The sequence below is a fragment of the Erpetoichthys calabaricus genome, chromosome 9 (assembly GCF_900747795.2).
Source record: "Erpetoichthys calabaricus chromosome 9, fErpCal1.3, whole genome shotgun sequence".
Classification (NCBI taxonomy): domain Eukaryota; kingdom Metazoa; phylum Chordata; class Cladistia; order Polypteriformes; family Polypteridae; genus Erpetoichthys; species Erpetoichthys calabaricus.
This window is the reverse complement of record NC_041402.2, coordinates 180,667,267-180,685,902: the sequence shown is the minus strand read 5'-3', so window position 1 is coordinate 180,685,902 and position 18,636 is coordinate 180,667,267. Positions and strand designations below refer to the sequence as shown.

The 18,636-nt window shown below is 42.6% G+C and overlaps 1 protein-coding gene across 1 annotated transcript in view; it reads right to left on the bottom strand.

The window, feature by feature from the left end:
* The window catches only part of LOC114656893 (cell adhesion molecule DSCAML1), a 111,324-nt gene that overhangs the window by 34,021 nt on the left and 58,667 nt on the right, over positions 1-18,636 (bottom strand). Inside the window, 10 exon segments of the mRNA XM_028808491.2 lie at positions 3,165-3,261; positions 3,406-3,605; positions 4,148-4,324; positions 4,402-4,521; positions 4,611-4,889; positions 7,854-8,126; positions 9,116-9,188; positions 9,190-9,413; positions 13,595-13,870; positions 15,681-15,959. Coding sequence (XP_028664324.1) covers positions 3,165-3,261; positions 3,406-3,605; positions 4,148-4,324; positions 4,402-4,521; positions 4,611-4,889; positions 7,854-8,126; positions 9,116-9,188; positions 9,190-9,413; positions 13,595-13,870; positions 15,681-15,959 — 1,998 coding nt within the window.

The window sequence follows — 18,636 nt, the reverse complement described above, 5'->3', positions numbered from 1 at the left end:
TAATTGTTTCTTTTTTCTTAATTAGCAGAAAAACAATAATGAGATACCAAATGAGCCTAAACACAACCAGCAAACATGACCAACATTGTCGATCATACAATATCTGAAAATAAAGAAAGATGAAGGTCCCAGGAATGTTGGGCTGCTCAGGTCCCCAAAACATTTGACCGGTGCTTTTAGAAAAGAAATATCAATATCAGAAATGTCTGCTATTGCACAATGAATGGGTTGGATAATGGATGGATGGATGGTTATTATTCTGGATTAGTATTAACATGGTTAATTTATGAAATTAGGGTTTTTTCAATAATTTCTCTAACATACAACATAGCAGTAATTTGTTATCTATCTATCTATCTATCTATCTATCTATCTATCTATCTATCTATCTATCTATCTATCTATGAGGGCAGTAACAAGCCATGGATTAAAGAACGGGTTTAATTAACAATAAGACTCAGCACCTGATTAAGCAAGTAGTTGGAGTGAAATTGGTTGGAATATGACGCCCTTACTTAGTTGGTCTTCTGTTGGCTCACTCACTTCACATTTCATTTCTGTTTGGGTGCCATTTAAGGAAAGAAATGAAGCAAATCAGAGGAACGATGAAGAAATTCAGGGGGACAAATCTTAAAAAACAAGCCAATTAATTCAAAAGAAGTTAATTAGCAGCAAAAACAGTGTACTAATTAAGAAAAGGGTTAGAATTAAAACTTGCAGCCACTGGGAACCTCCAGGACCAGAGATGGGGACCCCTGGTCCACAGGAAACCAGGTTAACACATGTAGATTTCTCCATGAGTAACCCGATTATTTGGCCATGTAAGCCCTTAATTGGGTTATAGGTAAGGATTCTGTAGCCTGGGCATGTCCAATGTACTCTGTTAGCTTCCAGTAGCCATGGATAGAAAAAGGTAGAAGTGTCCATAAAGATCAATTTCCTGAGCCAAATGCTCGAGCAATCACACTGTTCGTTCTCCTGGTTGAAATAATCTGTTTCAATATATCAGAAATCGCTAAATTTATGTTGATGTGCTGAATGTACAACAATAAACTCAGCAGCATAATCTCAGGAGCAGTGTTGGGGTAACACATTAAAAGTAATGAGTGCTACGCTGTCCAATTACTTTTTAAAGTAACTAATAACCTAACACATATCTTATTATATTAAAGGAAAAATACCTGCATTATTATTATCCCAGCAGCACTGGTTGTAAGACAAGAAGCACACGGGTCAGTACGCTGCTCCACTATAGGGCTCAGTCACACAGCCAAGAAGAAGACTGTGCTGCATGCAATCCAGTAACAAGAATCTTTTAATAATAAAGAGTCAGTTTAGTTTGAATCCAGCTATTTGTTATAGATATGTTGCAACACTGTGATCAGGTGACACAGTGGCCAGTACTTATTGTGCCACTCTTCAGGATCTCAGGCCAAGGATGTAAAAAGGGAATGGATGTGTTCTACTTCATAACACGTGAGGGACTTAATGTACAGTACTTGTAAAACACAAGAAACATATGTTTGTCTGTGCATCTGATCAGTTTCATGAAGATTCATATATGGACTTCTGCTTTAATAATGCTGACCAGGTAAATGTGCAATTTTTCCTACAAATGAAGAAATAGGCACAACCATTTTGGAACATTTTTTGTAGCACTACCGATGTGACAAACCGGATATGCACTGCTTAAGACATCTTTAAGGCAACAGGATAAAAGATCGGTGCTGATGTCTTGTCTCTATCGAAGGGTACGGAGAAAACTTCTAAAACTTCATAGTGAATATCTTTATTGCCTGCCTGGTAATAGAACTTTTAGCAGATTTTCTCGACTTTGATTTTTGGCTTGCATTTTGGCTTCTTCGACACTCCCTGAATTCCTAGTTATTATTTTCTCTTTGTTTTTGATTTAAGACTCTTACCAGGTCACCGCACCTATTACTGCTAGTCGCCCATATTTAGCAGAACAAAACAGAGATGAAGGGATACAGCATGAAGCTGAAAAAGAGAGCCTTAGAACACATAAAAGCGGACTGCAGAAGAATTCAAATGCCAGTTCTGTTTGCCACGTTTTCACTCACCGGTGCCATAATCAGCAAAATGTTACGGGGCTGGAGCGTAGTGGAAGTGACATGGTGTTTGACAGAAAAACATCAAGATATGTGAGGGGATGGATCTTAGAGTAGCTTAGCAAACAAGAGAATGAGGGCATCTCAAAGAGGAGTGCTGTGTTAGGGAAGGGCAGAGATAAGCTCAAAGTGGTAAAGAGGTGGAGGGATAGGACATAGAGGCTGCTTTAAGGAGAACACAAGGGTGTGGACCTGACTGATAGAAACAGGGACAATAAGCAAGTTCCAAAAGAGCTGAGGAGATAGGGTGGGTCTAGGAAAGGTGTAAAGCTAAAGCTGACAAAGCAAAGGGATTGATGCTGAAGACTTAAAGGTGGGATGGAGGAGAAGGAAGTCAGTGAAAGACTGAAAGAATGATATGGTAAGTGGGGGGAAAGTGAAGGGCTTCAAAAGAGGTGAGATTATGCAAAGGGACTAAGATGGTGGTGCAGTGGATCTCAATAAGTTAAGAAGGTGTAGGGTTGGCACTGAGATACAAGCTACAATTCAGGTAAAGAGAACAGAAAATCGCAGAAAAAAAGAGGTGGCAGATAAATCAAAAGAGGCTGAAACTCAAAGAAATCAGAACTGTGAGTTAGAAATTTAGAAGTGGAGTCTGCAAAAGTAAATATATCGAGCTCTGTGATAATGTCATGTCAAGTGAATTGAAAGATGAGGAGATAGAGGTGAGCTTAGAGTGAAGGAGGAGGAGAAGGAGGAGTGTAGACAATGAGACTTAAGAGGAGATGGCAAGTGGGAAAAGATGAGAGAGTGAGAGAAGGAATGGAGGGGAGATTGCAGAAAAAGGAGATGGGAAAAAGGCCAAGATGGGAAGTGGACGGTGCCCTGGAAAGGTGGAGTGGACTTGAAGAATGGCTGTGATGCAGCTGAAGGAGAGGTGTGGAGATGAACGCAGACAAGAGAGAAGCTGGAAGGATGTGAAGCTCAGAGAGAAAAGAGGGGGGAGCTCAGTGAGAATGATAATCCAGAGTTTATCATCTTTCAAAAGTTCAGAGATGCAACTTCCACACTGTAAGCAATGGGTGCACTCCTTACCTTGCACAGTGAGCTGTATGAGGCCTCGGTCTTCACCATATGAATTAATGGCATGACAGGAAAAGAACACAGAGTCACCACGCTCTGATGGTTTTAGCTGAAGGGCAAGAGAGAACCAAAAAGATGGTATCATCTAACATGTGACAATATTGACCTGATAAGCCTATAAACCTATGGATGTCCAGGGTCTTCTTGCAAGAATGGCAAGCAGAAGACTAATAAAGACAGAGTGACCTCTTACCTTCAGTGTGGATATGACCTCATCACCGCTGTCCTTGGTGGAAATGGCATATCGAGCATTGCGGTCAGGGTCCACCACTGTGTCTCCCTTTTCCCACCGAATGATGATGGGTCTTTCACCTCGGGCAGTGCAGTTGAGCTCCTTATTCTGTCCCTTGATTGCCATAGTGGTATTTGGGTGGGAGGTGATCATCGCTGGAACTGCAGAGTGCAGAAACAATGAAGAAAGATTTGTTTATAGGGCCTTTTCATGGCATGCACTGTCCAAAGGCACAAAGCTATAGCATAGCTGCATACATACAGTTAATTTTTCTATTTAGATATTTGATTAAGTGATTTTCTTGGGGTCATACACTGAGTTGCCATGGGACTGAATAAGCAAACTTAAGGTCTAAAGTCCTGTGCCATAACCAAAAAAACAAACTGCCGAAGACAATTACATCAGACCTGGTGTAGTGGATGGCCTGAAAACAATACGCTGGCCTTATTCCTACTCCTTTAAGTAAGGAATGTAGAGAGATCACCAATGAGTAGGAGCTGCATAGTGTTAGGAATGCCAGGGAGGTGCTGCGAGCAGCCCAAAAATCAAACATCTGCGGTACTAGAAGTTCCAAGCCTGGAGCTGGATACCGAGTGGCACAATTTGGAAATATGAGTTCACATGGCATAACACCAGACATTACCTTCTTAAACAATACCCCAGTAAAACATGCTTATGGCACACGTGTGGGCACTTTACTTACTTTTCACTGTGAGGTAGAGGGACTTACTGATGTCTGTCCCCACTCCATTGCTAGCCTGGCACAAGTAATTACCAACATCTTCTTCTAGAACATGGCGGATGAGCAAAGATCCATTAGCCAGAATTTGGATTCTCCCATTGAGTGTAACTGGGTGGTACTTCTGGGAATTTCCACTAGCTGCATGCAGAGGAGAGAAGGTAAGTGGCAGGCATGTGGGCTTTCACAAGGCAGGACACAGAGAGGACATTCCTTACCCTTGGAGTGTTTCCACATAACTTTAGGCGGTGGGTATCCGTCCACTGAGCAATTCAGGACTCCTGACTTCCCGTAGATTCCATCCTGGTTATTGGGCTGCACTACAAAGCGTGGTGGCACTGCAAGGCAAAGATAGCACTGTTAGTGACACTGCAAATTAGTGTCGCCAATGTGCTCTACAAGCTGGGATCAGTTGGGTGGTTCTCACCTCTCACAATCAGCTGTCTTTCTCGGCTGACTGTGGCCGCGTCGTTGCTTGCTATGCAGGTGTAGTTACCATTGTGCTTCAGGGACACGTTCATAATCTGCAGGGAGCTCATGTGGTCTTTGGTCTCAATGGTGACTTCGGACCTTGACACGATGACCTGTCCATCTTTGTGCCATGTGATGCGAATGGGCTTGTCTCCGGATGACAGTACACAGGGGATATAAATAAGTTGGCCAATGGACGCCGGGGGAAACTCGAAGGGCTGGATAAGAGGAGGCACTGCAAAGGGTAAAGAGAAACATGTCATAAAGAGACTCCAGTCACATACTGGTGTCAACTCGCAAATGCTTACATAGGCACAATTAATTTCCCCTTGGGATTAATAAAGTATCTATCTATCTATCTATCTATCTATCTATCTATCTATCTATCTATCTATCTATCTATCTATCTATCTATCTATCTATCTATCTATCTATCTATCTATCCAATTACATTCATACATGTGCATCTGCTCACCATACTTCTATTTTCTGGTTCCCACACAATTGTGCACACATACCTATTGCACACTAAATTTACATTTGCCTGTGGACACTCATAAACGTGTACCTACTGTAGTTATCACTTATCTAGTTGTCCTTCCTTGTAGACTTGTGCACACTTACACATCCATAAACAACTGTTCATAGAAGCCTGTGTATACTTGCACACTCATGCAGTACCAAACTCACTTATTCAGTTTAGGGCTGCAGGGCTTGCTATCTGTTTGGGCAGCATCGGGCACAGGACAGGACCACAGACACTGCCATACTTACTCACATAGGGACAGTCTCCAATGAAGTAAACATGCACACACACACAGGTAGAACATGGAAACTTAGACAGCTACTGGCTAAATGGAGAATCCTGGTGCTGCGAGCTGTCGGATTCAACCACTGTGTGACCACGTGCCACTCCATATTTACACATATACATGCTCTGGGAGGTCTCAAACCCATGTGTACTTGTTCACTCGGGAACACACAAATACATGCCTATGTTTACACGTACAAACCTTATACACAACCTTCATTCAATTTACACACGCTTGAAAGTATACACACTTATATACAGCGTCTATGAAATTTATTCACTGCCCTCGGAGGTTTTCAAATGTTATTGTTATACAACATTGATTCACAGTGCATTTAGTTTGGCTTTTTTAACATTGAATAACAGAAGTGTAATATTAAAGTGAACAAAGATCTCTGTAAAGTGATTGATATAACACTACTTAATTGATTGCATAAGTATTCATTCCTGTCAGGTCAGTATTTTGTAGAAGAATCTTTGTCAGCCATGTCTGTGCACACAGATCTCTCTCCCTCTCTATAAGCTTTGCATATCTGGACATGGCCATTTTCCCTCCATTCATCTTATTAAAACTGCTGAAGCTCTGTTCGGTGTCATGGCGATCGAGAGTCCAGCCACAGATTCTCCAATGGACTGTGATCAGGACTCTGACTCTGCCACTCCAGGACAGTCACATTGTTGTTTTGATGCCATTGTTGTGTAGTGTTGATTTATTCTTGGAGCCGTTTGTCTTTCTGGAAAACAAATCTTCTCCCAAGGTTCAGGTTTCTTGCAGACTGCATCAGGTTTTCCTCCAGGATTTCCCTGTGCTTTGCTGCATTCATTTAACATACCTTCCAGGGTCTGCAGTAGGGAAGCATCCCCACCACATGAGAATGCCACCACCATATTTCACAGTGGGGATGGTATGTTTTTGATAATGTGCAGCATTTAATTCAATTATTTGTTTCATTTGACCACAGAACCTTTTTTCCAGCTGACTTCAGAATCTCCCATGTGCCTTCTGGCAAACTAGCCGAGATGTTATGTTTGTTTCCTTAACATGTGGCTTTCTTTATTGCTCATCTCCCATACAGTAAAGCTGTGACTGGTAAAGCACCTGGGCACAGTTGTTGTCTGCACAGTTTCTCCAATCTGAACTGCTGTAGCTTGTTATACCTTCAGAGTTCTCAGAGGTCCAATGGTGTCCTTCCCTTGTTTGTCTTACAGCGTTGTCATTCTCTTCTTTCTTTATGATTGACTTAACTGAATATTCTGGGACTTGGGATATTTTCTGGTCTCCATCCCCTGACTTGTACTTTCATGGAGTTTTTGGAGAGTTCTTTTGTCTTCATCGTGTGGGTTAACCCCACCATACTGACTGACACAAGCTGGCCCTTCCACATTCAGATGCATTTTTAGGCTACAATCAAGTGAAACCCCAGACATGTGACTTCCATTGAACTAATTCTGTGACTTGTAAAATCAATTAATTCATATTAAAGGAGATGAATACTTGTGCAATCAGCTATTTTGGTTTAATATTTGTAATTAATTTAGATCATTTAACAAGCTCTGTTTTCACTTTTATGTTAAAGAGTCTTGTTTTGTGGTGTCAAAAAAGGTCAGTTAAATCCACTGTGATTCAAGGTTGTTCAACAATAAAATGATGAAACATACAAGGCAATGAATACTTTTTAAAGGTTCTGTATACACATTTATGTAAACACTAAAGCATACAGATGCTTACTCCGGTCAAACCTGTGTTCACATGCTCACTCAGGATACCCATATATGTGACTATGTCTTCTTGTGCACATTTGTTCACTTTGTTTACACACACTTGTGTATGCTTCCAAATGTACACCAATTTATTAGGTCTCTTCTCATTCTTGTTCACACATGTGTGCACAGTCACATTCCCACACCCATACACACATGATAGGTTCAGATGCTTTTTTAGGTCACATATTCATGCATATGTATTCGCTCTGATCTCACAAACACATGCACACTTTTACATACTTAAGCCCTTGTGTACTTACAAAGGTAAGCCACGATGCTGCTATTTGTTCTAATTTGCACACTTAGCCGGACTCAAAGCTCTTTACACTTCTGCTCACACACAAAATCTCACATATGGATGCAGACGTAGACATTCAGGTCACTCATACTGATGCACGCAGGCACACATGCACACACACACCTGCTCACTTCGGTCACTCTTATTAGACCTCATTCACTTGCTCACTGAATGTGCCTCACACACTATAAGCAAGTGTACTCGATCACAAGGACCACACACTTCACACACCGCCTAAACACATGTGCACACATTTCAATACTGCTAACGCACACACACCTGGGCTCACTTGTTCGCACGTGCCTGTGTACATTGCCTGGTGGTACCTTTAACTGTGACATGGACACTCTGGCTGATTGACAGTTGCTGCTGGATGAGGACGCTGCAGACATACTCTCCTTCATCCATCCCCTTTTGGACATCGGTCAGCTTCAGAGTGCCATTCTCATACACAAACTGCCTGTGATTATCAGGAAGGAGGAGGGAGTCCTTGTACCACTTGATGGAATAGTAGGGGTAGCCAATGACACGGCAGTTAATGAAAGTGTCACGCCCTGCCACTGCCGTAATGTTCCTCATGGCACGGATGCTGGGAGGACCTGCAGATCACATGGAATGGAGACAGAGGGTTAGAGAATAACTAAAGACCACTTTCAGCAAGTAAAACATGCTTAAGAGGGCAAGGATGACAGAAGAACCCCGGGTTGAGGCAGCGGCACGCAGCTCTGCGCTCTCACAAGAGCCATTCTGCAGAAGACGTGGGCCTTGCTGAGGGGAAAACGTTTCATAGTCACTGTCTGCCAAAGCCATCTCCCTCACATCAGCATCACAAAGACAGCCATATTACTGCAGCTGTCAAAGCCAGTCTGCACAGGATAACAAGACAAGTATCAGATTTCATTGCTGTCCACCCGGCTCATCCACACACATGAGCAGCTACAATTACACGTCAGAATACTGCTCTGCTTCCTCCCCTTCAGGGTGACAGAAACATAAAGGAGCGGGAGAAGCGGGCAGCAGGCCTCTCAGGCTTGTACAGCTTCAGAAGGGATCTCTGCTGCTCTGACCATCCGAAGACGAAGGCTGGACCGGAGATGGTCGAAAAATGTCCATGAGGCAAATCCTCTTTATGTCCCACTTTTATGTATGAGGGAGAACAAGCATTAAATAAATAGGAAAGGAAACAAGAATATCTTGGAAAAAGGGGGTAGGGGGTGGGGTTCTGGTCAGCAGTAGGAGCTGATTGGCTGAAGTGAGGATTCCATGTGCTCATGGTGGACTGACTTCTTCTCGAAGCCCTTCCACACCAATAGCTTTCATGCTGTGTGCCAGAGTTGTTGGCCCTGGGGTGCTGGATACTCAGCTTCACACTCGTTAGAGTAAGAGAGATTTAAAACACTGACATGTCACACAGAATACAAGTGACAAGAGGAGAAAGTGAAGATGAAGGGATGCCACATGATGGAAGAGCTCTCAGAAAGTGATGGGAAAGCGGAGAGATGAGAAAGACAAGAGGAAGAAGGAAATGATTGCAGGCAAAGGATGGGCTGAATAACTCCTATTCTGATATTGAAAGTTAGACAGGCACCTCTTACGTTTATTCGCGCTTGGTACTCGGCGCTACCAGCGGAGTTGCGGGCTGTGCAGCGGTACACCCCCCCCATCGGTAATCTGTGAGCTGGTGATGTTCATGTGGCTGACTGTGCTCCCATCAGACATGGTGTACTGGTTTGTCCGGTGGTTGCTGTCTCTCACAATTGTCTCATCATCCAGGGTCCAGCTAATCGTGGGAGGGGGTGCTCCTTTCGCAGAACACATCAGAGAAAACGATTCCCTTGGATTGACCACACGCTCGCTGAAGGAGAAGATGATCCGAGGGGTGCCATCTGTAGGGAGAAAACAGAGCCTCTGAGAGCCTGTGGGACATGGAGATGTGCCCATTTATTATCACCTTCTTACTACCGGCACTTCCTTTAACATCTAACTAGATTCTGTTGGCTTTACAATTCACTCACATGTCCTCAACGCCTTCTATTAATGTCCTGATCCTCTTGCTAGCTCTTCCTGTCACTCAAGCATTCCACACTAAGCTGTCTCTCTTCCTTACACTCAGATCTCTGGTTGTCTTATTCTTACACCCTCCCTTGCCTGGGCTCTTCCATATATTTATGAAGACACTTCTTATCATTCCTCCATCCCCACCACCCTCTGTTATTTTTTTTATTCTACACTAGAATCCTTTCACTGGTACTTCCTCTCACTCATCCATTCCTACTACACCCTAATCCCCCACTATCTGATCATTTCAATTCCCCACCTCTGACCTCACTTTCCATTCTGTAAAGCTTTGATGGTTCTCTCAGTTGCTCACACGTCCCAACCATTCTCCACTCTTTGTAATGCCCTAATCCTCTGCTGTTTCATCCTTACACTCTGCCCACTCTGAAATGGCAATACCACATACCTTTGCTAGTTCTTCTCATCTCTCAGACTTCTACATTACCCTTTGTTGTCTCGGTTTTATACCACAGTAGTCTTGATGGTTCTTCTCATTACTCATCCATTCTTACCGCACTCTATATCCCAGTCATCTAATGTTTGTTCCTGGCTCTCCAAACACTTTGACACCTCCATACCATATATGTTTGGTGGCTCTTCCATTAACTCAACCAAGTCCACTAGCCTCTTGCTGTCTCTTAATTAGCCTTCGGCCTTCTTGATGGTTCAATTGCTCATCTGTCATTACACCTCATCATGGTACCTATCATTATTTAGTGCCACCGCCTCTCTTATTTTGTCTTTACTTGAAAATATACTTGATGGTAGTTTCTAACCCTCGACCATTTCTACCACTCTCTGCTGTCTCCTCATTATGCAAAGGTCCCCCAAACATTCCAGTCAGACCTACTTCTTTAATGTATCTTTGCAATCATTTCCTATCTCTCATTCAGCCTGACAGGCCTCTAGTGCTTCTTCTTTCCTGCACCTCTTATTTTCTCTTTTTTCCATAATATATTTGTTAGTAGTTAATATACATCAACCATCCCTATGTTCCTCTGCTCTCTCCCCTTTATACCAAAGTCCTCTATTAACACCACATCCCACTCTGTCCTGGCTCTTCCATATATCTTTGGCATAATATCCTATCAGTTACTCAACTCCATCACCATCTGCTGCTTCTTCTTCCTTACACCTCAGTCATCTTGTTGTTTGTACCTTTCATGCATCCATCCTGACCAGCCTTTGCTGCTTCTTCTTTACACCAGAATCATCTTGATGGTTCTTCTTATCAATGGCCTAATACTTTGTCTTCTTTATTTGGGCAACACCTGCTCCTTACACTTCTCCACCTCTGACTACCCTTTTCCATAATGTATCCCTTTGATGGTTTTTCCCTGTCACTCATCCATCCTCACCACCCTCTGCTTGTCAAACCACAATCACCTTTATGGTCCTTTCTATTACCCACCCATCCCGAGCACCCTCTGCCCTAATCCTCTTCTGCTTGTTCCTGATTCTGATTGCTTAGCATATATCTGATGACATGTATCCTTGGTGGCTCTTCTTGGCTGATTGTTCTTTTCACCTCAATCTTCTTGATGATTTTTCCCATCACTCAGCCGTTACAACTGCCCTCTGTTGTCTCTGTCATATACCACAATTCTTATGATGGGTCTTCTAATAACTTATTAATCACTACAATGCTCTATTATCTCCTCCTTTCACCCTATTCCTCTAATGTGTGTTCCTGTCACTCCGCTTCATCTCACCCCTCTTTATCATATACTTTTGATGGTTCTTCCACTAATTCAACCAAACCCTACTCTCTTCTTTACACTAAATTCCTCTTTATGGTTCTCCCTATAACACAGCCATCTCTACTATCCTTTGTGGTCTCTTCCTTACACCCGTCTTCTTGATGGTTCTTCCTGTCACCACATTTGCTATCTCTTCTTTACACCATAATTCTCTTTATGGTTCTTGATATCCATCAACCAGGACGGCACAGTGGCACAGTGGTAGTTCACATCCCAGGTCCTCCCTGCAAGGAGTTTGTATGTTCTCCCTGTATCCCTCTGTGTCTGCGTGGGTTTCCTCTGGGTGCTCCGGTTTCCTCCTACAAAAGACATTTCCTCCCTCTAAAGATATGTGAGTTAGGTGGATTGGTGATACTAAATTGGCCCTAGTGATTGGTTGGAGTATGTGTGTGTGTGTTTGCCATGCGATGGAATGGCACCCTGTCCAGGGTTTGTTCCTGCCTTGTGCCCTATGCTAGCTGAAATAGGCTCAGGCACCACCCCTTGACCCTGATCAGGATGAAGCAATTTAGAAATCGACTGATATCCCTCAACCATCCCTATCACATTCTGCTGTCTCCTCCTCAAATCCAGATCCCCTGTTATCTTTTTGTTACACTCCTCCATTCTGATCTGGTTGTTCCATATATCTTTGGCGTCATTTTCTATCATGCCTTTATCCCCATCATCCTCTGTTGTTTCTGTCTTCCACCCCAGACTACTTGATGGTTCTTCCTATCACTCACCCACACCTATAACCCTCTGCTGTGGTCTCATTATGCTCGAAACCCAATAATTTTGTTTCTTATACTTTGTTCACTTTGATATGGCTTTATTATATATATTTAAGGAATTCTCCCTATGATTCCACCATCCCCAATACCCTCTGCTGCCTCTTTCTTAAAATTTGACTCTTTCATGTATCTTCAGTGCCAAATTCTGTCACTCAGCAATCCCCACTACCCTCTACAGGATTTTCCTTATATGCTCCTTCCCTCATCATCCTCTGCTGCATCTTCCTCAGATTTCTCATACTTTGCAATTGCTCTTCGATACATCAATGGTTACTGTTCTTGTCACTCAATCTTCCTTTAAACTCTTTGCTTCCTTTTCTTTACATCGTAATATTAGCTCTTAATTAAGCTCATTCTTTGGCACCACACATTTAATTCAATTTTGTTTACACTTATAAAGCATTTGTTGCTAATGATTCAGTGCACTTACAAATATGCAGTAAGAACAGAAAAATAAGAAGTATTTACTGTACATGCATCAGCTTACATGTTGATTCAAATGAACAGGAATAGAGATCTGCGATTCTTCCTTATACTTCTCTTCGCTGTATTGGCTCATCCAAATATTTTGATGGCCTCTTTGTTCTCAGCCATCCATCCTATCATCCAATGCTGCCTCTTCCTTATACTGTCTGATCTCCACATATTTTACTTCATTCTGTTACTTACTCACCTCCACAACAAACTCACTCTACCTTGAACCTTAGACTTTTGGCTTTTCCTTACACGTTCTTTGACTCTGTGCTTGCTTTTTCTGTTACTCACATACCCCCACCACCATTAACTGGCGATTCCTTAGACTTCATTGTTATTCTGGCTTTTCCTTACACTCCCCTTGACTTTAACCCAGTCCCTTCTGGACACTCACTTACACCCCACTACCACTTACCAACTCTTCCTAAGACCTCAGTCTTCTTCTGGCCATTCCTTATACTTCCCCTGACTATGCCCTGGCTCTTCCTATCATTTACTTACTCCCACCTCTATTTCACTCACCACTCCTCCTTAGATCTCAGTCTCCATCTGTCCATTTTATATATTCCCCTCAACTATACTCTGTTACTTACTCACCACCATTTACTGACATTTCTTTAGACTTTGGTCTCCTTCTGGCTTTTTCTTATATTACCACCCAACTATACCCTGGCTTTTCCTGTCACTCACTGAACCCCACATTTACAAACTTTTCCTTAGACCTCATTCTATTTCTGGCTTATTCCTGGCACCTCCCTTATTCTTGTCTAGTCTTGTCTTGTCTTGTCTAACATTCACCCTTCCTCTGTTGGCTGTTCCTCATGTGCATCTCCTCACCATTTTGATGGTTGCTGTCTAGGACCTATCTATTACTATCTATCTATTTTGACTTGACTCCTGTATAAATCTTTCATGGCTTTTCCTACCATTCATTCATCCCCATCATGCTCTTGTACATGTTTGATACTCTCCTATTCATTGGATTTTCATTTACTTTCTCACCTTCTAAAAGGATAATAGAAAAGTCCTGGGCAGTCTGTGCTTTCCGGGTGGCAAAGCACTGATAAGCTCCAGAATGGCTCTTCTGTGCTGCCGTGATCTGAAGAGTCTCGTTGTTGATACCGCGGATGGAAATGAAGTCATCTGGTGTCACCAGTTCTGTGTTGCGGTACCACTGGATGGTATACTCAGGAGAACCCTGGACAGCACACGAAAGGATCACAGTGCTGCCGATGCCAGTCTTCAGCTTCTTTGGTGTCAGAGTCACCCGTAAAGGTTCTGCCAATAAAGGACATAGTGAATGAAATGTGAAACATGAAGTAGACTGGAGTCCTAGCAGAATGTCTGTGCAGTATCACCCATATCTGCTCATAGTACTTTCATGTCACATCAATACACATATGTATAAAATCCAAAGTCTGTCTGTATGTCTTTCCGCTTTTCATGAATGAACTACTTAGTGGATTTAGATCAGGTTTTTTTCTATAGTTTGCTTGAATGTTACAGATGATTTTGTGACTTCTCATGATTTTGTGGCCCTCCTCACTCATGCGCCAGCCTCCGTTCAAGTCGCTCTACCTCTCACCACGTGTCGAGGGTGTCGAAGCATACCTTGCCTCCACTTAGCTAGCGATACCTGTTTGTTCAACAGACATTATCATCTACAGATAGTTATGGAGTAACGTTTGACGTTTTTGAGAGAGAGATTGCAGCAACGTGTGTTTTAGAGATATAATGACCATGTGCTCTTCTCCCCACATGGGGGACGCTCTCCCATCAGAGCTGAACACGATCAGATACAGTGCCAATATTTGATGTTGGAGCATACCTACCTTCCTCTTGGCCAGAATTACATTTTAAAAATTTTTTTAAAAGTTTGTCCTGTTTTACTACTATGTGGGAGGAGCTGTGGGGGACAGCTAGTTCTATTATTACTTGAACTTTGAGATAAGGTAGGAATTTACGAAAAGAAAGGCAGAATTTTCGAGACAATGTTGTTCTGCTCACTAATCCTGGCGTCAGAGGGTGGTAACCTGTTATATGTTGATTAGCACATGCAAATAAAAATTTCACTATACATGTGACATTATTGACCTTATGAAGCTATAAACCTATTAGGGAACCTCTGTTAAAATGTCATTGAATATTCTTGGTTTGCACCTGTGACTGATAAAGCCACAATAATGCCAGACTCTAGCTAAAGTCAGGGATCAGCTGGGAGCTCACAAGGATGTGATCCAATGACTCCAATGACAAAAGACAGAGTCTGATGGGATCATCTTGAATTCCGGTGGAAGAAAATTATTCAGGAAAACCAAATTTGTTAGGTTCTTGTTAAACTACCCTTTCAGGCATTAGTATTTCTTCCAAACTGGCGTCTCAGATGACACAACTCTGCACCCCATCATTGCCTTTAAAGAGATTTCTATGTCAGCTTCAGTGAAGCCTTGCAGAGCTCTCTGGAATGGACCCTGCTGAGCTTTACTGGAATTCTTATTGGGAGTCTGGGCTCATTGTATCTGGGAAATGGAGGCCTGATTTGAGCCCTTGCATGATGTGCTCTGTTTCACAGTTTGTCTCTGAGGTGAGGAGTCTGTGCTACCCTTCGCAGTAAATGTCACTGAACAATACTGCAGCTGGCCTAGCCCCCCAGCCCCCACCCCATAAACTGGTTTACATCTCCACAAATGTCACAGTGTCTTTCCCGGGCGACAGACAGACGTGCCCACTGGCCAACTTCCACTTTCTCAGATTTCACCCCCACACCCCTGACAGTGGACGGGGGCTGAGTCACTCTCGGCAAGTGAGGTGTGGGCACGGCTGCGCCTCATCTGTGCTGCAGTGACGCTGAGCCGGTCTGCCACTTTCCTAAACTGTGCTGTCCATTTGGATCTGTGTCAGCCCGAATGACGAGGATGATTGTTCAGAGCGTGAGATACTGCAGCTGCTGCATAACATTTAGGATAACGTGCCGTGATGCCATCTCTCTCTCTCTCGCCTATGGCTAGCTCTGCCTGCAGCTGGCAGCTCCAATCCTCATCTACGAGGTACCCCCCCAGTTCTTGTCCAGAGCCCCATGAACTCTCACCAATCACACTGAGGTGACCTGTGGCCTCCACTGATCCAAACGTGTTGGTCACTTCACAGATGTAGGTACCACTGTCTTCTAGACGAAGGTCACTGATGGTCAGCCCAGTCAAGCTCTTGGTCCAACGGCTATCAGCAGGCAGGGGACGTCCATCTTTCAGCCAGCGGATGGCAGGATTGGGGTATCCCGATGCAATGCAGGCCAACTCGACGCTCTGCCCCACTCCTACCTCTTGGGACTGCATACTGTCCAGGATTGTCGGTTTTGACTCGGTGGGGTCTATGGAACAAGAGAACACAAAAAAAATGCTCAGTGAGTGGGCCAGGCCCTGGCTCCCCAGAACAGAGCCGGAGATGCCCCCTAGATGGTGGGCTCTGCGCCAGCGTGTCCTACAGTGGCACACATTGAAGTCTGCCAGCAGGCGCTCTGGCCTTCACATACCGCTCGTCCATTTTAGATGCGTCCAGAATGCAGTTGCTCGCGTCGAAGCACAGCAATGAGCAGCTGCATTCCAGGCGCTTCAGTGGCTCACAGCAGCCTTGGGCGGGCCTTCCTGAGCAGATGTGCCTAAAACATGCTGGGCAAATTCTTATAATGAGCTGGAAAAAGGGAAGGGGAGCAAAAGAAAGGGTGAGCAAGTAAGAGGGAGGTTTACAAAATGCATTTATTCATTCATTCTTCAAATCTGCAGTATCCAGATCCCTGGTAGTGTTAGGCATAAACCAAGCCTAGGCTGGAAGTTAGGACACATCACAGTGCACACAAATTCACACACTGACATCAAAATCAAAGACACAGATGTGCTTAACAAAATTGGCTTGGACTGAGAAATGAAACCAGTGAAGGCACAGGGAGAGCATCAAACTCCATAACCAATGTGTACATTGTGCAATCTTATTTTATAATGTATCACAATATAATGTTTATGTGGGGTATTAAAAGAGCCACCATTTTAAAAATGCTTAAGTAAAGCCTATTCTAGCAACATTTAAGGCAAGGCAGAAATCAACCCTGGATTTGACACCTGGTGAAGACTTCTTGCGTTATACCTAAATTCAGTTTTAGATGTATTTAAGTTACAGTTGTGAGGCATCCAAACATATATTGAAATAATTAGGTGCAAAGAAACAATGAACCCTAGATGGGGTGTCAGTCTATCACAGGGCACAAGCACACACACACACACACACACACGCACACACACACACACACACACACACAAACACTGGAGCCAGTGTGTAACTAAACCTGTGGGAGAAAAACATGATTACAGAGAGGGAAATCCTTATAGACACATTAAGATGGTTGCCATCTGTGTGGAGTTTACATATTCTCTCTGTGTACATGTGATAGAACAGCTTTGTTGGGCTGAATGGCCTCTTTTTGTCAAAACTGTTGTGATGTTCTAATGAGTGGGCAAACTTCACATAGACAGTGAGTGAGGGTGGCAATCAACAGCAAAATTATTTCATGTTATCCCTTTCTCAAACCCACTTAAACCAATTCATGGTCTTGGTTGTTGTAGGTTAACATGCCCCAACAGCAGCGGGCACAAAGCAGAAGAAAAAGTCCAGCGCAGAACTCCAATCTATTACCGGATTCACAAATATACTATACACACACTCAGCCATGGGTCAGTATGGAATCACCACTTAACCTAATATGCACCTCTTTGAGGATATGGAAGGAAAATCAGTGTGGCTGTTGGAAAACCTAGGTAGACACCAAAGACCTGAAAAGCAGTGAGATGGCAGTGCTACCCTTGTAGACAATGCATATTAAATTATCTATAATATAATATAATATAATATAATATAATATAATATAATATAATATAATATAATATTATAATATAATATAGTGGTTCCTAAATTCAGTCTGGAGGACTCCCTGTGGCTGCAGGTTTTTGTTTCAACCAGATTCACTGTCAGTGATAATAACTGATAATAACTGATCTCATTTAATTAGCTGGTCTTTTGTTTTCTTCCATTATGCTGCATTCAGCAAAGCACAGCAGTATGATTTTACACTTATAAGACATTTAGAAAAATTTCTGTTATTGATATAGCTTTACATGCTTAACTCTCGCTTGTTGTTTTCCTATTATTTTGCCCTTTTCCTGTGTAGTCTGCTGCCTTTATTGTATCCTAATAATGACAATTCAAAACAAGCAGATCAGGCACCCAAGCAGACAACACTGAATGATGAAAGGCTGCAACTACTTCAGCATTAGACCCACTAATTAGTAAATAATTGGATTAAATAAAAAGAATACCTGGAAAAGCAGAATGAAAATCAGGATGAAAATATTGTTAAAAACTAAAAAATAAACATATTATCCCTATAAAACTGCATAGTACATTTTAATAGAAATTTACCAAACAGTTTTAAAATTTCTTCATTGCCGCCCAAAATACAGAAACTGGGAAATAACATCTTAAATATAATATAATATTATAATTATATTATATTATTATATTATATTATTCTTAAATAATATAATATAATATAATATAATATAATATATAATATAATATAATATAATATAACATAACATGGTGGCCTAGTGGTAGTGCTGCTACCTCGCAACAAGGAGGCCATGGTTCATGTCCTGGGTCCTTCCTGCTTAGAATTTGTATGTTCTCCCTCTGTCTGCATGAGTTTCCTCTTGGTTCTCTGCTTTCTGTTCAAAGATGTCCAGATCTGGTAGACTGGCGATGCTAAATTGGCTGTAGTGTATGTGTCTGTATGTGTGTTCACCCTGTCATTGACCAGTGCCCAGTCCAGCAATTATTCTTACCTTCCGCCCTTTGCTTGCTAGTATAGGTTCCAGCTTCACCTGGACCCTACTCAGGATAAAGCGGGCTTAGAAGGTGGATGGGTGATAATATAATACAATATACCAATGTACCTTTGGATTAGAATATTGTCACTGTCTCTACTGTGTGTCATAAAA